This window comes from Gopherus evgoodei, chromosome 5 (genome assembly GCF_007399415.2).
Source record: "Gopherus evgoodei ecotype Sinaloan lineage chromosome 5, rGopEvg1_v1.p, whole genome shotgun sequence".
Lineage (NCBI taxonomy): Eukaryota > Metazoa > Chordata > Testudines > Testudinidae > Gopherus > Gopherus evgoodei.
The window spans coordinates 74,677,400-74,697,761 of record NC_044326.1 but is presented as its reverse complement, the minus strand read 5'-3'; the positions used below and the strand labels follow the sequence as shown (position 1 = coordinate 74,697,761).

Here is a 20,362-nt window from a genome sequence, read left to right as displayed (position 1 = left end):
CATGTCCACGTCTAACTTCTTGGACAGTGAAATCCTCCATGCTGTGAGCTCTGTGTCAGCTGTCCCAGAGGCATTCATTTTCTTGGTGAACATGTTCTCCAGTGTTCTTTTTCTCTTCCTTCTAATCACCGAAAGTCTGCTTTCAGGTATTGATGACATACCAAATGACACATTTCCAGCTATCAGTCATGGGGGAAAAAAAATAAAGGAGCCATTGTACATGAATAAAATGTTTCCACAGCAAGGTCATTTTCATTTAAAAAAAACAAACACCACTCTTATTACACTAGGTGCACGCCATAACAGTCAGAATCCATAACCGTTCACTGTGCCATTTTGCTGCTCCAGCCATGGTGAGTAGCCTCTCCACCCCGCCGGGTCATAGGTGACCACACTTTTAATGAAGTTTATGGCAGGCTCATGTCAGGAGCAGAGGTATCTAGTCAAACAAAGGCCCGTCCCCATAGCACTACGGGAAGCTGTTTAAGAACAGGGGAGGGAGGAGGGGTGTTTTCACTCCCAAATTGCAGAATCTCTCATGTGGGGCCCCAGTTCCCTATCAGCCACTTTAAACTACTTGCTGACCCATGCTGAGTACAGTAAAGGCACATTAACAATCACGTGGTTTGGCGATCTGGAATGTGTGTGTGGAGGGGTTGTCCACATTCCCTTTTTTCCCTTGTAAGAGCACTTCTAATGAGAACTTCCCTTGTTTCCCATAGGTGACCCTATGTGATATCAGTCTCCTGAGGATAACAGAGGTGGAAAGGAAGGAGATGCTGCAAGTGTCTAGGTATAGACCCAGTCCTTATGCTGCTATGCAGTGTACCGCAATGATGCCAGCAGAATTAATTCAGGAGTTGCATGGGAAAGTGTTCTACCATGGTGGAAGAAATAAGATTGCCCTGCACAGAAACCTTCTACAAAGGATTGCAGAGTACCTTTATGTATTTTTTCCCTAGAGGTATCCATGGAGGATTCCCAGGCTATTACAGTGCACAAAAAACAGTCTTTTCCGGAGGTCATACTCTGCCAGGCTGGAGCAGCCTCCTGTAAGCAGAGAGCCTCAGCACCTCACTTTTTCTTCACAGTAAACATGCAATACCACCAAATATGTCTGCCTGCTAACTGGATTTTGGTTGTAACTGTATACTCACCAGAGGTGCCTTCCCTGGCATCAGTCGGCCGCCATGATGTCCTGCGATCCACAGGGCTCCAGCGTTAAAAATATTTCCTGGCTCCATTCTCCTCCACCACCACCATATCATCCTTTCTGTTGTCCCTAGACTCTCACACCTGTGAGGTGTCCATGTTGCTTGTAGGGGTGCTGGTGGAGTCACCCCCGAGAATCGCATGCAGCTAGTTGCAGAACCAGCATGTGTGGGGTTCATCCCCAGAATGACTGTTTGTCTCCCTTGCTTTCTGGTACGCTTGGTGAAAGTTCTTTTATTTCACAGGGCACTGCTGCATATCCCTCATGTAGCCTTTCTCCTCCATTCCACAAGCAATCGTTGCATAGATGTCAGCATTTTTTCTGCTGGATCGGAGCTCTGCCTGCACAGACTCTTCTCCTCATACAGCAATGAAATCCACCACCTCCTGTGCAGACCAGGCTGGAGCGCATCTGGGGCATGTAGTCTCCATGATCAACTGTGGCACAAGCTGGCATGCTCCCATGCTGATAGAAACGGGAAAATCAACAATTCTTGGGGGTTTACCAAGGGAGAGGGCCGTTTTCCTGTGTTCTGGCTGCAGTACAGCACTGTTGAGAATTATCTCCAGAGTGGTCATAGATGAGTATTGTGGGACACCACCTGGAGGTCAATTAAGTCAAATTACACAAGTCTGTGTCTGCACTGCCTTGCAGTCGACCCAAGAAAATCAAATGAAGAGCTATGCCTCTCGCAGACGGGATTACAGAAGTCAATATATTAAAGGCGGACTTAGGTCGGTGTAAAGGACCTGATCATGTAGACACATACATTAACAGGTTGAATTAAGGCAGCTGCCTTTGACCTAACTTTTTAGTGTAGACCAGGCCTCAGTGTGTTCTGAAAACACGCTTTTAGGGATCTTTATGATAGCAAAGAATTAGGGAACTGACAGCGCGACTTAACTAAGTAAAAAAGTTTCCTTTCCTTTTTGACAGTCGAGGAACAGGATTGTTTTTTAAAATGCTGTTAATCTAAATCCCATTTCAAATAAAGCAAATTGAAGTTGATACACACTAGGCCACTACTAGAGTTCATCTGCCTTAGAGGAAAAACTGGTTCCAGAAACAAAAAATTTGCCATAGTGCAAACAAGGCAAGACAGATAATCCCAGAACGTACTTTGGGTTGGGCCTGCTTGGAAATTCAGGAAATGTGTTTTGTGAACATGACTATCCAGGACTCAGATAAATGCCCATTAAACTCAGTGAAGGTACTGGTTGGGTCTCCAAATATTGCAAAACTCATAAATTCAATGGGAAAAGTTTATTTAAATAACTAAATTATGCAATATATGTGCCTATTTGAAAAATGTCTTAGGCAACCATAATATGATGAAACATGAACAAAACTCACAGAACAATCCTCGCAATCTCTCTCTCTAAAGCACACTGCCACCAATAACTCATTCATTTATTAAAGAAAACCAACTCTCCTATTCTCCAGTGGACAATCTCAGCCCCAATCATACTCCTCCCCCGCTAAGGCTTAAGTAAAAGGACAACTTGCAGCATGCCTAAAGTCTCATGAACTCAGGCTATTTGGAGTAAGTTGGGGAGCCATTTCCAAAGATGAGAAAGAAAACATTTCACAGAAAACACATTCTATTATCAGCCCTCTGTCTTTTAAATCAAAGGGGATCAAGCTCGAGTGCCCTCATTTATCACTACTGTGATGGTGTGTCAATGGGAGAGATGGTCTCTCGAGCAGACATGTCTCAAGCCATTGAGTATTTTATAGGTCAAAACCACCACTTTAAATCCACCCAGAAAGCAACAGGCAGCCAGCACAGATCACTGTGAGCTTATATAAGCAGTCTCTCTCAGAAGCATCACTTAAAAAGCAGGCTGCTGCACAGTGCACTGACTTTAGTCAGTCCAGGATTTCACCCTATATGTATCTAATTTCAGCATGTAATACAGTCACCATTAAAGACCTGCACAGCTAAAATGGGGGAAAGAGGCTTGAGAAACCCCAGGCAAAGGTTTAAAATAATGGCTCCTTGCTCCCCATAATCATCTCCCTTCACCTGCCCAATGGGTGGCACAGAATTCATGGACAGAAGGCCCCTTTCATTCTAATCCTGTCTGGCACCTTGCAGATCTAATCAACTCTCCCACCTGTTAAAATCAGGTGGCACTGTTTGCTACAAATAATTATGAAACAAACCAAATAGTTGTTTTTATAAGGATGCTCACTAGTGACTTAAGGTTTTTTTTTTTTAGTATTTCTAATGCAAAATCATTTTTGGAATTTATATTTCAATCAGATGCTATCACCTTGAGCTGAAACTTGTCATTCAAAGTTGCAGAATCTAGAAATGATGTTTTCCTCTACTCAGCCAAAATTCAGTTTGCCTTCTTGAGTTTACTGTATGTGTACTGCATATTAAAAATAGCTTGCTATGGTTGGGAGATTTTTTTTAGAATTAAGAAATGAAATTTAACAATTAGACAACAGTTTGATCAAATCTCTACTGGTATTTAATCAAAAAAATCACAGTTACTGTAATTATCAGTTAAACAATGTATGCCTATTGTGTATGTAAGTACATACAATAAAAATAGTCTGATATGTATTTTCTCCTAGAAACACCTTACAATGCCCCCTACCCACATTCTACCTCGGTTATTGTATATAGCTCTCTTCCTCACCTATATTCCTCATTCCACAGCAACTGTCTCATCTCCTACCCACTTCACAAACTCAGAGTTTAGATGATCATGATGGTCCCTTCTGGCCGCAGTGTGGTTACAGAACTTCACCCACCCACTCCTGCAATACACTCATAACCGTTGGCTGAGTTACTTAAGACCTTAAATCATGATTTAAAAAACTTCAAGTTATAGAGAATCCACCATTTACAGTAGTTTAAATCTGCAAGTGACCCGTGCACCGTGCTACTGAGGAAGGTAAAAAATCCCAGGCTTTCTGCCTGGGAGAAAAATTCCTTCCCAACCCCTAAAATGGCAATCAGTTAGACCCTGAGCACCCACCAGTCAGACACCTAGGAAATAATTCATATGATTGTCTCTCAACTTCAACTCTCCATTACAAAATTATTTTTATCACAAAAAATTCATTTGAAATTAAACTCACACAAATAGATATAATGGAAGAAGCTTTTTTTTTTTTAAAAAAATAAGCATATCCCTCCATGTTGTCATATCATCTCTTCCCCTCTAAGTCTCCTCTCTTTCTATTTACCTCTTGTGTGTAACTCTCATTAAAGTCTCTTCACTGTGAATATGCTATTGTAGCTATCAGGAATGAAGTCTCAGTCTCTGAAGTGCTCTGTTTTAGCAATTCAAAAAGCAAAGTTACAGTCACTCTCACTCTCCTACTAGCATGCTTGGAGAACTGGATTAGATGGACAAGGGAATATGCAGTTGTCTAGTCCTTGGTTTCATACAGGAAGTTTAAGGGGAGAAAATGTTTAATGGCTGGGCTGTTTTGTTTGCTGCATCTCACTCAAATTATCAAAAACTGATCACTGTACTAAAGCATTGTCACAACTCCTCTCCATCCACATCACCCTCAGCCTCTCTAAGGACTGTTCTTGCAAACTAAAGAAGGACTCCCTACCTTAAAGGCTTTCTATACTACAATATACTGGACAAGCTTGTCAGAGTCCTTTGATGACTGAAAGCATCAAGAGGGCTGTCATAAACAAATAGCTAAGGGTTAATGTTCTTTTACCTGGAAAGGAGTAACCTGGAACACCTGACCAGAGGACCAATCAGGAAACAAGACTTTTTCAAATCTGGGTGGAGGGAAGTTTGTGTGTGAGTCCTTTGTTCTTGTCTTGTGCCTGTCTCTCTCTCTCGGCTATGAGAGGATTTCTGTCTCTTGCTTTCTAATCTTCTGTTTCCAAGTTGTAAGTACAAATATAGTAAGGCAGAAAGGTTTATATTGTTTTCTTTTGTATTTACATGTGTGTAGTTGCTGGAATGTGTTAAACTGTATTATTTTGAATAAGGCTGTTTATTCATATTTCTTTTAAGCAATTGACCCTGTATTTGTCACCTTAATACAGACAGACCATTTTTATGTATTTTTCTTTCGTTTTACATAAAGCTTTCTTTTAAGACCTGTTGGAGTTTTCCTTTAGTGGGGAACTCCAGGGAATTGAGTCTGTGCTCCCCAGGGAATTGGTGGGAGGAAGAAGTCAGGGGGAAATCTGTGTGTTTTAGATTTACTAGCCTGACTTTTCATTCCCTCTGGGTGAAGAGGGAAGTACTTCTGTTTCTAGGACTGGAAATAGGAAGGGTGGAATTCCTCTGTTTAGATTCAAGGAGCTTGCTTCTGTGTATCTCTCCAGGAACCCAGGGAGGGAACACCTGGAGGGGGGAAGGGAAATGGTTTATTCCCCTTTGTTGTGAGACTCAAGGAATTTGGGTCTGGGGTCCCCAGGGAAGGTTGTTGTGGGGACCAGAGTGCCCCAAAACACTCTAATTTTTTGGGTGGTGGCAGCTTTACCAGGTCCAAGCTGGTAACTAAGCTTGGAGGTTTTCATGCTAGCCCCCATATTTTGGACGCTAAGGTCCAAATCTGGGAATAGGTTATGACATGGTGTGCAATGTAGTGGGAAAGATAGAATCCAGTAGAAATATTATTTTCTTTTTCTCTGCTAGGGCTTTTAGGCAGAGAGAAACAGTTTGGTTTTAAAAGGAACCAGAGAGAATTTTTTTTTCTCTGCTCTCTCTTGCAGTTTCTGGCTTGCATATTAAGCAAGGAACCATTAAGCTGTGACAAACAGGTCTTTTGCCAGACAATAGCACTCCCATTAGGAGGCAACTACCAGCACAACATACATGCAAATAAAGTGGTTTTTCTGGTTACTTTACACTGAAAGATTAGCTAGAGGAAGAAAGGGAAAAAAGCACTGTTGCTAGGCAGACCCCAGGAGGCAACAGAGAACCTGCAGTTCAGAAGATAAACACGGAGGGCACCCCAACACAAGAAACAGGACCATGCCTACCAAGAAAAAAAATGGAGGCCGAAGAACAAATCTAAGACACCGAGCACAGGCGAGAGAGGGAAAAAAAAAAACAGGAACTAGAAATAAAACAAAAGAGATGGAGATGAAAGAAAGAAGACAGATCAAACAGGCAGCCCATAAAAAAGAGAACAAGAAGCCAAAAATGCAGCCCACCACAGAAACTAGAAGAAGAAGAGGTGGCCCGCCGCCGAGACATGGAAAAACAACAAAAAGAAAGTGAAGAGAAGGAAAAACAGAGGAAAACATGAACTGGACTTAGCGCAGGCTGGCAGCATGTGCCAGCTAATCCTAACAACCTTTTGCCAATTATGGTTCCACAATCACAGGAAATTTCCCAACTACAAGGCAGGTGATGACACTGAGGCCTTCTTGGAAATTTTGAAAGAGCCTGTCTTGGTACAGCATCCCTGAAGACCAGTACATGTAGAATTTGAGGCCACAGCTCAGTGGACCTTTAGCAGAGGTGGCAGCTGAAATGCCTAAGGAGAACATGAACGACTATAAACTTTTCAAACCAAGGCCAGATACAGAATGGGATAACCCCGGATCATGCCCGTCGGTGTTTCAGAACCCAAAAGTGGAAACCAGATGTGTCATTTCCCAACATGCCTACTACATTGGGAAAAATTATGAGGCCTGGATATCAGGACACAATGTTAAATCTTGGAAGAACTGCACCTCCTCATACAAATGGAGCAGTTCTTGGATGGTGTTCCTGAGGACATAACACAGTACATACAAGATGGAAAACCCAAAAATCTCACCGAGGTGGGGGAGATTGGAGCCAGATGGATGGAAGTGGCAGAAAGCAAGAAAGCTACTGTCAAGGGGAACGAATACCCCAGGGGGCACACCGACCATAAACCTACAAACCGAGGACAGCCAAGACCCCACCTACAACCCAAGTAAAGCCACAGACACCCTATTATTCCACCTCACCAGTCTCCAGTAACTCACCTCGACCCAGTGACCAGTCAGATGGAAGATGCTTTAAGTGTAATGAACTGGGACATATCAAGGCCAACTGCCCAAAGACCACCAACCGAGTGCAGTTCATTACACCACCATCACACCAAAGATCCCCAGGCCCAGATGCCTCTCAAATACCCTTGGAGCGAAGGGAAAATTTGAGAATGGGCGAAAAGAAGGTTACTGGTTGGAGAGACACGGGGGCACAAGTGTCAGCTATCCACCAATCCTTCGTAGACCCCAAATTCATCAACCCAAAGGCCCAAGTGACAATTTACCCCTTCATGTCACAAGCTGTAGACTTGCCTACAGCTCAACTGCCTGTCCAGTACAAAGGCTGGTCAGGAATGTGGACTTTTTCAGTCTATGACAACTATCCCATCCCCATACTACTGGGGAAGACTTGGCCAACCAGGTGAAGCGGGCCAGAGAGTGAGAATGGTTACACGCAGCCAAACCATGGCAACCTTCCAGACCCATTCCTGTTCCTGAGCCGTCCACAGACGCCCCGTCTGTGTTACCAAAGACCCAGACAGAGGCAGTGGACCCGGATTCCATGCCAACCACGGAACAGCCACAGCACCTCCAGTCCCAGGCCCGGAATTGGAACAGCAACCGCACCAGCAAGTGCAACCACATCTTCAAACTCAACGCCAGAGGGCGCCAGCGAGCCAGAACTGGCAGAAGCAACAGACGCATATCCAAAAGGGCTCAGCCAGAGCCTGAAATACCCTCAGTGCGCCCAGCGGAGAGCAGTTCACCAGCAATGGAACAACCCCATCACCTACATCGCTTCCAGAGGGACCAAGCCCAAGTCCACAGTCTGAGGAGAACTGGTGACCCCAGCCTCAAGGGAACAGTTCCAGACTGAGCAGGAAGCGATGACAGCCTTCAGAAAAGCTTGGGCGGCGGCACGGAGCAACCCACCCGCCTCTCAGCTCTTCTAATTGATCCCTGTTGTTATAGACCAAGGACTTTTATACAAGGAGATTCTTTCTGGTGGACACCGGGAGGAATGGCAGCCGCAAAAACATCCACATCACCCTCAGCCTCTCTAAGGACTGTTCTTGCAAACTAAAGAAGGGACTCCCCTACATTAAAGGCTTTCTATACTACAATATACTGGACAAGCTTGTCAGAGTCCTTTGATGACAGAAAGCATCAAGAGGGCTCAACTGCCAATAACTTCTAAAGTGATTTCCCAAGTCTGAACAATGGCAAAATAGCTCCCCAAACATTTTTATCCAGCAATCTTCACAAACCTGACTCTCAGTGGTTAGCTTTAGGGTTCCATTTCTCACCATGATTGCAGAGAGATGCTGTGAAGCATGCTCAGTGCAGGTAGAAAGTTCAAAATATTCAGCAGCAAGCTACTGGCAAGATCTACTGAGCATAATTAAGACTACAAATATTGATTCTCAATTGCTTATAACTCAGTCAAATCTGAATGGATTTTTACAAGGACAGCTAAGGCATCTAACTAACTCTAGACCCGTCATTCAAGTTCCTTTGCAAATCATGGAAGTGTTTGACCTCTATAAAAGTTATAATTATAAAAAAAAAAAACTCTTGACAATTTTTATAATGGGAAGTGTTAAACAACCTTTTACATAGGATACTACTTACTGCCCTCCCTTTGTTTTCCAAAAAATAATTGGTACAATAATTGTGGATATAGTAATTGCAAGGCTAACCTTCCCATTATGGTCCTGTTTTAAATCTATCATAGTAACATCAAAAGATTTCACAAATTCATGGAAGTTTAGATTTATTATTTTTAAAAAGGAATATTATACATTTTAAAACATTTACAATGGTAATACATTTTTAATATGATGATTTCTTACCTTGATCAAATGGTTTACCCGGACTCCATGTGCGGAAATAATCATCCTAGAAGGGGAAAAACAGCCTACATTTAACATGACATAAGAAATCAATGCATACACACAAAAAAGGAATGCAAAATACAGGAGATATATATACAAACCTCTACTTCCTGCAAGGGGCAAGCAATAAAAAAAAATAAAAAAAGTTATAGTTATCAAAACAGAACACACTATTTGATTGGAACAGAAAGCAAGCATGCAATAGAATCAACATATCATTTCAAGCATTAACTAAAGCAGAAGTACCTCTACTATATTGTATACCATTATGAAAAGCAAGAAAATAGTAACAGCCATGTGCAGGTTTTACTACTGCTTATTATAAAATGTTACAGTAATTGTCATGTGAATCTAAAATCTTTTTTCTATAATGTTAACAAACAAGCATATTGAATCAAATAAACCAGAATATGCTAGCTTTTGACAAGTTCATTATTAATGTAAATTCTTAAGTTATCATGAATAGAAAAGTAGTCTATAACATAACTAAACATTTCAGAATTATATAGGAGTTGTACTTGGAGATATTTTTCTCCAACATACAGTTAATCAATGATGGAAAGAACATACCAATCACTAAAGCACTCCATTTCCATGTTACAAATAATTAGCCTAACCATTAAGACTGACTTCTGATTATACCATATTTGTATTTGCCTATGTGCATGAGAGTGAAAACTAATATTCAAACACCGTTATTGTAAGACTAAGATGTTTAGTAATAAATTATATTTACAACTGTAGTAGGAAGAGAGCCTGAGACATAAGCCCTTGTATCAGAGGTCTGGTATGAGGCAGAACCTGCTTACAGAATTTGACAGAACAGGGCTGATATTGCAAAAATACACATTTCTAAGAAGTGCTAGTCACAGAGAACTCACACAAACATCCCAATATTAAGTGGCACCAGAACATCCCAATATCAAGGATAGTACAAAAATGTTCTCCAAGAATAACAGAAACACATTGACCCCTCCTAAAAGGTAAAGTCAGGATGACAGTACACAATAAAAATCTTTTAATTAAATCAACATGTACAAGGTAATAGGTAATAATTAGCCACATTGGGGGCAGTAATTAACTATGTTAGAGGGGCAGTACTACCTTGCTTGTATCAGGGTAAAAACATGTATTTCAGAGAAAGCATTTTTGTTTAGCCTAGGGAGAAACGGAAAGTTCTGCCATTCACTGAGCTGGTTCATTATTACAGGCACACATGTATTAGCAATCCAGTAAAGTCTATAGAATACTAGTACTGTGCTTCATTGACAACAAACCTGGCTAAGTGTTTTTGCCCCTTAACGAATCTTGTGGTTATTGAGCGGTTCGCTTGAGGTCTCCCATGCCAGCTGTTTGCCCAGGCAGCACACAGAGGAATCACACACATGCAGCCAAACATCTAACCACAACAACAATGCATACCAATAGCTTAATTCTTTGATGTACCCACTGACACTAGAGATACAAGACAAAGACTGGGAAAACTGACGGAATCTTAGAAGCATATTCAATTCAATCTCATGCTTTTTCTAGAATAATCTCTTATTCTGATGTTCAGTAAAATTTGTTTATCTACATAAAGTTTATTTACTATGATTAGTTAACCGCTGAATAAATTGCCAACCATCAACTCTATTCCACTTAACACGCACACATGCACACTCACACTCAAAAACTTGGCCAGATCTTTTCATGACACTAGAAATAAAGACGTGCCTTTCCCCAAAAATCTCTAGGCTGAGATCTTCTAGCAAACACCAAGGAACGGATACTGAAATCTCAATTAGAGGGAAAAAGTATAATACAACTGTCCATATGTCCATGATAAGTTAAAGAGTTATCAAATACAGCTTTAAGGGAGAAAATATATTTGCATAAGTGAGGAAATAGAAAAAATACTCTAAAATTTGATTTCACACAGTTGTAAAAAAGTGGTTGTAGAATAACAGGTCTTTGATTCATGGTGTTATTAATAAAACATTTTTATAATACGTTTGTAATACATACACTGAGTTCATGATCCTATGCTGAGCCACACCAACCTTGGAATGGAAAAGGAAAAAGAACAGAACCTTAAAGTGGGAAGCACTCCTTTACTCGAATGTTGATGGTTGTGACTGTTGTACAAGCTAACAAACTCTGCACTGTGGAATACACATTATGTTTGCATGCCATTGTTCTAGTCATGCAAAAAAATACAGCAATATAAAATGGGAGAAAATAAAACAAATGTTAGAAAAGTTTATGAAAGTTGAACAGAAACAATAAAAGACGGTTGTTTTTCTGCTTGTATTCCTCCTTATCAAAGTGTGAATTCTCTATTTTCTGTCTATATAATATCAGAGGAGTAGCCATGTTAGTCTGGATCTGTAAAAGCAGCAAAGAGTCCTGTGGCACCGTATAGACTAACAGAAGTTTTGGCGCATGAGCTTCGTTCCATCCAACCAAGTGGGTATTCACCCACGAAAGCTCATGCGCCAAAACTTCTGTTAGTCTATAAGGTGCCGCAGGACTCTTTGCTGTCTATATAATGTCGTTCATTATAAAAGGTGAAGGAGTACTCAAATGTAATGAATTAGATGAACTGGGGAATACATATAACAAACTTTAAGTACATAATTCTGTGATGAACTTGTAACATATCAGCCTGGTGAGATTGCAACTTAGTTTCCCTTCAGTTCTTGCACAGAAAACTTGGACCACTCAAGTCAATGGGAGTTTTGCCAAAGAATTCAGTGAGGCCAGAATTTCATCCTTAGTATTGCATCTTGCAGTTTACTCAATAAGCCTCTGATCAGAGACACATGGGTGGGCCTTTGTGCTGTGCCACATTAATGTCAAATATGTTCACCTGTGTGGAGCAGGGCCTAGGATATTAGGAAAGTTCCAGAAGTCAGAAGTAATGTTGTAGGTTATGTTACATTGCAAGAAAAATCTGAATAAGATACTAAAATCCAAGGGCTAAAAATAAGTCTTTTCCGATTTAAAACTGCTGTGGGGCTATATAGTGTGTTTACATGTATATATTTTACATAATATTTTAAACACACACACACACAATGGATTTTTTTCATTATTTCTTTCTTTTATTTCTATAGCCTTCAAAGGGAAGTTATTTAAAAAATTAACTTCATCATTTATTTTCTGTACCTGATGCATTTTGTGAGCTATGATAAGACACAGCATTGACAAAAATAAATAAATAAAACGTTTTAAAAAATCCTCCTTCCTTTCCCCAAATGCCTAAAATATTTACACCATTTTATGGACAGTACATGGACTGTCAGATTTTTTTAAAAGGTGAGAAATAAGATACTTTGCATTCTGCAAACACAAACATGGGAGTTACCTTATTTGCTATTGCTTTCATTCATATACAATGTATATTATACACAGTTGACTTTTCAGGATGGGAAGAGAAGACATGTCCTCAATCTGTATATCTGAAATTCTGTATGGCTAATGTAATCATTATAAAAGCAGAAACAATGTTTGATGAAAGTACTCATAAAAGCAACACAAAACATACTACTATGGCATTTTTATTTCTTTATTTTTTCTCTACACACAGCTTTACACTTGAAGGAATAAATGACACATGGTAGACTAACTGGTATTTAATTTTTATCAATCTCCACTTGATTATAATACATTTAATTTGTAATTTGATTAGATTCAGATAATATTTGTATTACCAAGATGTTGAAAAACTAGAATGATTATAATTAAGAAAAAGCTCTATTCTGAAAAAGCAGACAACTGTAAGCAGTTATGATAGCTACTTGTATGTTAACATTAACATCCAACTATTTCCCTAGAACATGGGACACTAATGTTAATCTAGAGAAACAGCAGAATACCCGAAGTTATATCAAGTCAACCATTTCAGTCATACAGCTGAATGAATGAAGATTGCCTGTGCTTTTCACAGTAAGTAGTAGTATAGCAATTGCAACTATCCTGAATAATTAAGGAAAGGCATTTGTGCTAAAACATACCTCATAAGTAGAAAACTTGTAAAAAGTCAACTTGTTAGTCAAAAACCTTATTTTTCGCTAAAGTAAAAACTGTATGTGGTTCCAACCTACTCTAGAATATTCCATTCATATCATATACCTTTATTGTTTTTCCAAACCAATTAAGTCACCAAAACAACCCTTACATAAACATAAAATTCATTTAAAAATGGACATTTTTACAAGAAGGCATAAATGCCCTAAAGACAAGATAAAAACACTAACTAGTTATTAGATGAAGATTTTTGGTACTTGCTCAGTAAGTAAGAGTTCAACAAATATTTCATTGTTCCTAAAGCTTATAGTGTCATCAATCATCTTTACAATACTTTGAATTATGCAGAATCTTCTTGGTGGAAGAAATATTTCTGAAAAAGACTAGCATGTTGACGCGCTACTCAGTCAACAAGAAAATATAATTTACTAAATCTCATTATTTCATAACTAATATGCTATAAAACTAACAGCAAAATGATCACACATACTGTTCATGTCTAGTGAAGGTTGGCGATAATTATCTTATGATTCTTCCTAACCACAGTGTCCCCAGATAAGCTGTATATGCCAGAAGTTAATGTCTCAGGATTTTGGATCCAAAAAAGAAAGAGGCTGTATCTTCATCTACTTTCATTCTTGGTGGTCTTGTTTTTGTCCCTACACATCCCAAGCACATACAGATGGTGAGGTCAATTCTGAAATATGTGTGAGATTGCATTGTTTCTCCATCAGATACCAAGGGGATGTGTGTGTTCACAGTGACATTCTCATTGAAACTAAAAGTGCCACTACCACAATTCTTTAAAATCCCACATACTTATGATGACATATACTACCCATATAGTAACTCCTTACTTAACATCCTCCCGCTTTATGTTGTTTCAAAGATACGTTGCTGCTCCATTAGGGAACATGCTCATTTAAAGTTGTGCAATGCTCCCTTATAATGTCATTTGGCTGACTTTACAAGGGAGCATTGCACAAGTTCCTCTTCTCTGCCTCCTCCCCCTTCCTTCCTCCCAGTGCTTCCCCCCACCAAACAGTTGTTTGGTGGCACTCAGGACTTTCTGGGAGGGAGGGAGCAGGGAAGCTGCCCCCTCCACCCCCGGCAGGCAGAGCCACCCGGAATGCAGGGGCTTTGGGGGCTGCAGGGCCCTGGGCTAAGGGGGCCCCAGGGCCCTGGTCTACAGCTCTAAAGCCCCTTTTGGAATGCATCCCTGCGAGCATGGGCCGGAGGACTCAGGAGGAGCAGGGGCAGCCACGCAGCCAGGGCCGGAGAGAAGTGGCTCTTTGAATGTCTTTTCTTCCAATGTTAATGATAATTGGGAATTGTTTAGGAACACTTTCTAGAAGCCCAAAAAGCAACCCTACAATTGAGGAAGGAGGACATATTGGTTTAAAAAAAAAAAGACAATTTGGAGCAGGGGTTCTCAAACTGGGATCAGGACCCCTCAGGGGGTCACAAGGTTATTATATGAGGGGGTCACGAGCTGTCAGCCTGCACCTCAAGCCCTGCTTTGCAGCCAGCATTTATAATGGTGTTAAATATATTAAAAGGTGTTTTTAATTTATAAGGGGGGGTGTCACACACAGAGGCTTGCTAGGTGAAAGGGGTCACCAGTACAAAAGTTCGAGAGGGAAGCGAAGGCAGCTATAAAATAATAATATATACTAAATTGAAGAAAGGCAAAGTTGATAGTAGTGAACACAAATCAGAAAGTAGGAATTGTAGAAAGTTGATAAAGGAAGCAAAGGGACACAAGGAGAAATCTGCGACAACAAAGTTAAGGATAATAAGAAGGATTTTTGTAAAAATATATTAGGAACAAAAAGAATCCTGACAAGAGTTTTGGTCCATTACTAATGGAAATGGTAAAATTATCAATAATATTGCACAAGCTTACATCCAAAAAATTTAAGAAAGACAGCTGAGGAGCTCACTGGACTATTAATGTTGACTTCCAATAAATCTTGGAATACAAGAAAGTTCCAGATGAGACAGAAAAAAAGGGAATGTTGTGCTAATATTTAAAAAGGGTTAATGGGATGACTAGAGTAATTATGCACTTATCATTTTGACACTGATATCAGGCAAGATAATGAGGAAGTCTCAAAGAATTAAAGGAGGGGGACATAATTGATGCTAATCTACATGGGTTTATGGAAAATAAATTGTCAGACTAACTTGATATATATATATATAAGGGGGTTTGTCTAAGTTTTATTACTGATAAACTCAATGTACACATCTAAGATTATCTGAGGAGGTACTCTATCCTGAGAAACCGTGACTCTGAAAAAGATTTGGGGATCATGGTGGATAGTCTGCTGAACATTAGCTCCAAGATTCACAGAAACATAGGACTGGAAGGGGCTTCAGTAGGTCATCTAGTCAAGTCCCCAGCACTGAAGCAGGACTAGACCATCCCTGAAAAGTGTTTCTCTAATCTGCTCTTGAAACCTCCAATGATAGATTCTACAACCTCCCTAAGTAATTTGTTCCAGTGCTTAACTACTCGTACAGGTAAGAGGTATTTCCTAATGACTAACCTAAATCTCCCTTGCTTCAATCAATTTAAGCCCATTACTTCTTGCTTAAGGAGAACAACGTATATACCAACCCTCTGTATAACAATCTTTTAATGTATTTGAAAAGGTTTTTATAAAGAGGATAACAAAGAATGTAATAACTTCATCAGCTGGTATTACTATGTCCCTACTGAAGAGGCTGCAGCCAACTTAACATTAGGCAAAGCAAATACCTTAAATACAAGCACATTCTGCCTGGGAATTCTCCTTCCACTTTATTCACACATTTACATGGCTTTTAAAATCAACTTTGCAAGATGGTGGTGTTTTATTTTTGTTTCATTAAAAAAAAAGAGCACCTGTGAAGTTGGAAAAGGGGGAATGCTAAGAAGCACAGATAAGAATGAAGTATCGCACTCAAAGCTCCAACTTTAGAGGATCTAGAGGGGAGACTCTCTCATAAGATTTTTTTTTTTTAAGACTTCGTGCTTTCTCTTTAAGAGCTGATTGTGAGGGATACCAGTCATGAATCCTTGAGCCAAACCACCCAAGAGAAAAGGAGAGGGGCCCTGTAAGGGAGAGAATGCATTACCAGGGAAACTGAAAAGACACTCTGCAGGCATATAGCTCTCTGAGGAAAATGAGCAGAGGACGTAAACCCTTGCCCCTTGCCCCAGGGAAGAGGATCCAAATTACTTCATCCCACGGTCCCTGCTGCTGGGTATGGGCTGGGTGGGGACTGATAGACCAGGAGAAAAATAAGCCAGAGCCACTGGGGCCAAGTGATATCAGGAAGCTCACAGGAACTGGCAAGTTTCGTGGTAGCTGAGGACTGGCACATAAAACAGCATGTGGGAAAGAGGAATGCTTTGCAACCTTTTCAACCATCTTGACACAGAACCTGCCTACATCTGGGGTAGGCAATTGTTTCCTTGCGTTGCAACAAGGGAGTCATGCCTTCCTCTGAAATTCAAGGTTCTCATATTTGGTCCCTGCTTCCTTTGCATGCTGTGGGAATAGGAATCTCATGTCCACAGGAGAGGCAGAAGGCTTTGAAAATCTTAACCCTTGGCTCCATGCCATTGATTCTAGTATGGTCACAATGAAAGGATCTTCCATAGGCCTGCAAAACCATCTCCGCATGAATCTTCCCACACACTGGCTGCAGTCACTGTCTGTCTGCCATAACTCAGGAGGGAGGGAGAGGTCCATCCTCCAAACCCTTCTCAGAAAGCTTTTTTAAGTTTAAAAATTAAGGAAAGTGTGGAATTTTTAATTACAAATCTTTTATAACTTGGGGAAGGGATAGCTCAGTGATTTGAGCACTGGCCTGCTAAACCCAGGGTTGTGAGTTCAGTCCTTGAGGGGTCAATTTGGGGATTGGTCCTGTTTTGAGCAGGGGGTTCCAACCCTAATAATCTATTATTCCTGTGCAAGCTCTGCTAAAAAGTGAATCTGCTATTTTTGCTACCTGGAGGCAGAGACTCTTGAGTTTTTCCTGGGGAGCTGTCTTAAACCCAGGTTCAGAGCCAAGATATGTTCTGCATCCCGTTGCTATAGAGATGTGAAATGCCCCCACTTTGAAGGCTGTCTGACATGGAGAGGATTGAGAAACAACAAAACAAAAAGTGAGAGAGACATTATGACATTCTCATAAACTAGGGAAATGTGCTCTAGATGAAATTACTGTAAATTACATACCCAGCTGGTTGAAAGACCATACCCCAAGAATATTTATCAATGGTTTACTGTCAGGCCTGGAGAGACTCTCTGGTGGGATCCCAGACAAATTAGTTCCTGAGTCCAGAACTGTTCATTCTTGTATTGGATAATGGAGTGGAGACTCTGCTTATAAAATCTTATAATGACAACAAAGTGGAAGGGGTTGCAATCACTTTGATGCGCAGGATTAAAATTCAAAATGATTTTGGCAAATAGGACTGAAATCAACAATATGAGATTCAATAAAAGCAAGTATAAAGTACTTCACTTAGGAAAGAAGAACTGAATGCACAAATATAAAATGGGGAATAACTGGCTAGGTGATAGTCCTGCTGAAAAGGATCTGGTGGATCACAAATTGAGTATGAGTCAACAATATTATGCAGTTACAAAAAAAACCTAAGCATTCTCGCGTGTATTAACAGAAATGTTGTAAGTAAGACACAGGAGATAATTGTCCTATTTTACTCAGCACTGGTGAAGCCTAAGCTGGAGTACTGTATCCAACTCTGGGTGTCACACTTTAGGAAAGACGTGGACAAATCAGAGAGTGTTTCCAGATAAGAGCAACAAAAATGATCAAAGATTTAGAAAACTTGACCTATGAGGAAAGATTTAGTCTTAGGAAAAGATGACTAATGGGGGACTTGATAACTATGTCAAGATCTGTTAGAAAGTGGATGTGATCAATTGATCACATCCTATCTTCAGTGGACATGGAGAAGTAATGGGCTTACTCTGCAGCAAGGGAGATTTAGGTTAGATATTAGGAAAACTTTTCTAACTATAAGGATAGCTAAACACTGGAATAGGTTCCCAAGGAAGGTTGTGGAATTTCACCCCTCCCCATCTCTATCACTCAGGTTTTAAAGAACAGGTTGGACAAACACCTGTCAGGGATGGTGTAGGTTTACTCATTCCTACCTCAGCACAGGTGGCAGACTTGATACCTTTCAAGGTCCCTTCCAGCCCTTACATTTCTATAATTATAGCATAACAGAGTACAGCAAAAAATATGCACAGATGTAACAATAAGAATAAGAGAAAGAAAAGGATGTCACCAGATTCAGAAAGGAAGATCACATGGACATTGAGGAAAAATGTGGTTATATCATACTAAACAGATGTGACCTATGTTTAAGAATAAATCTGTAAGTGGACTGATCATGAAGATCTACATCTGTAGATCAGACAAAGACCTGGCCTCAGTTATTAATAACTGTTACCTCTCAGATGGATTATAGCCATGCATTATACCTGGGCATGAAGCCTCCAACTAATTCAGAATGCTGCAGCACATCTCCTCAAAATAAAAATAAAATTATATGGAGATATACCTATCTCACAGAATTGGAAGGACCTTGAAAGGTCATTGAATCCAGCCTCCTCTAGCAGGACCAAGTACTGATTTTGCCCCAAATCCCTAAGTGGCCCCCTCAAGGATTGAACTCACAACCCTAGGTTTAGCAAGCCAATGCTCAAATCACTGAGCTAACCCTCCCTCTCTTCCCCCACAGAAACACAGGGTATCATGAACACATCAGACCTGACCACTACACTCTACACTGGCTTCCCATGGAATTATGAATCAAGTTCAAGGTCTCCGTCCTTATTTTCAAAGTGCTCCATAACCTGGCCCCAGGATATCTAAAAGACCATCTAAAATGCTAGAATTAAGACTGTGGTCAACAACTACACTCCTTTGACACAATGGAATTCACAATAACAAAAGTAAAGTCCACCTGTGCTTGAGACAAACCTTTCTCCAGGGTGATCTGAGACTGTGTAATGAACTCCTCCAAGAACGAAGGACCATCACAAACCACACTACCTTCCACTCTAAGTCTAAGGTGCATTTCTTTGACCTTGCCTTCTCCAATATAAAAACAAAGAGCTACAGGTACATTTATATTTAAAAACCCTACCAGCATATGGTACTGCACTCCACTCCACAACTCACTCTCTCTCAGGCAGGGATGAGAGAACAAACATTAAACAGAGGTGTAGTGACATTACTGGAAGGCTCTCAGACACTACGGTGATGACAAAAAGAACAGGAGTACTTGTGGCACCTTAGAGACTAACAAATTTATTTGAGCATAAGCTTTCGTGGGCTGTTAGTCTTTAAGGTGCCACAAGTACTCCTGTTCTTTTTGCGGATACAGACTAACACGGCTGCTACTCTGAAACCTACAGTGATGATGAGCACTGTATAAAAGCCTATACTGAACAGAATAGAATTTATGAAGACGAGAGCTGGAATAGTTCAGTAATTGTTTACCTCCAATTAAAGCTAAGTTGCTAACACCTCAGGAAAAGATAAGCAGCATATTTCCCATTTTAATGTAAGAAATGTTTTCTTCATAAACTAGCTAGACATTTCCCCTATTCATGGAGAGCTAAAGTGCAAGGATGGAAAATATTTAGGGGAAAAAAGATTAAAGATGCAATATGCACCAAAAGTCAATGTACTCATGCGCTAGCCCTGTAAGATATTCAGATAACAAGATACAACTAGAAACTGAGAAGTGACATTTTTGGTTAAACATTTGACTTATTCGTGCAGTAAACAAACAATTGGTTGATTCAGGACTGGCACTTATGTTATAGAAGGCTTCGCCTCCAGAGTTAGCTGTTTAATATATTGCAAAGAACTAAGCATCAAGTTAATTATATTTTTGCAATTTCCTGCTTTCAGTGGTCTCATTTCAGGTAACTGGCACCAGAATTATACAATGGTAAATTCTTTAAGAAAATTACTAGTGACATTACATCTATGTAGGGCTTATGATAAAGGGAAGTCTAATTTCACATTGTTCAGGAAAAATAGAAATATTATATTGAGACGTCATTAGTCTCCATAATAAAAATAGCATATCTGGGACTGCCTAATTTTCAGCAGCATTGCAGATTGAGTTATATTATTCGCTAAACTCCAACAAGACCCAAACAGGTTCTTCCTTATCAGGAAACTATTAGGTCATTTGACATGCTTACACTAGCTCAGGACCATGCACGCTTTCCAGTC

At 40.2% G+C, this 20,362-nt stretch overlaps 1 protein-coding gene across 3 annotated transcripts in view; it reads right to left on the bottom strand.

The window, feature by feature from the left end:
- The window catches only part of SPOCK3 (SPARC (osteonectin), cwcv and kazal like domains proteoglycan 3), a 421,538-nt gene that overhangs the window by 250,050 nt on the left and 151,126 nt on the right, over window positions 1-20,362 (bottom strand). For 2 of the 3 annotated variants that reach the window (XM_030564832.1, XM_030564833.1), the window contains exons 3-4: window positions 9,172-9,180; window positions 9,029-9,074 (exon numbers count right to left, since the gene is read on the bottom strand). In XM_030564832.1, the coding sequence (XP_030420692.1) occupies window positions 9,029-9,074; window positions 9,172-9,180 (55 nt within the window). The remainder of the gene's footprint in view (window positions 1-9,028; window positions 9,075-9,171; window positions 9,181-20,362) is intronic. The other variant, XM_030564834.1, reaches the window with a different exon arrangement.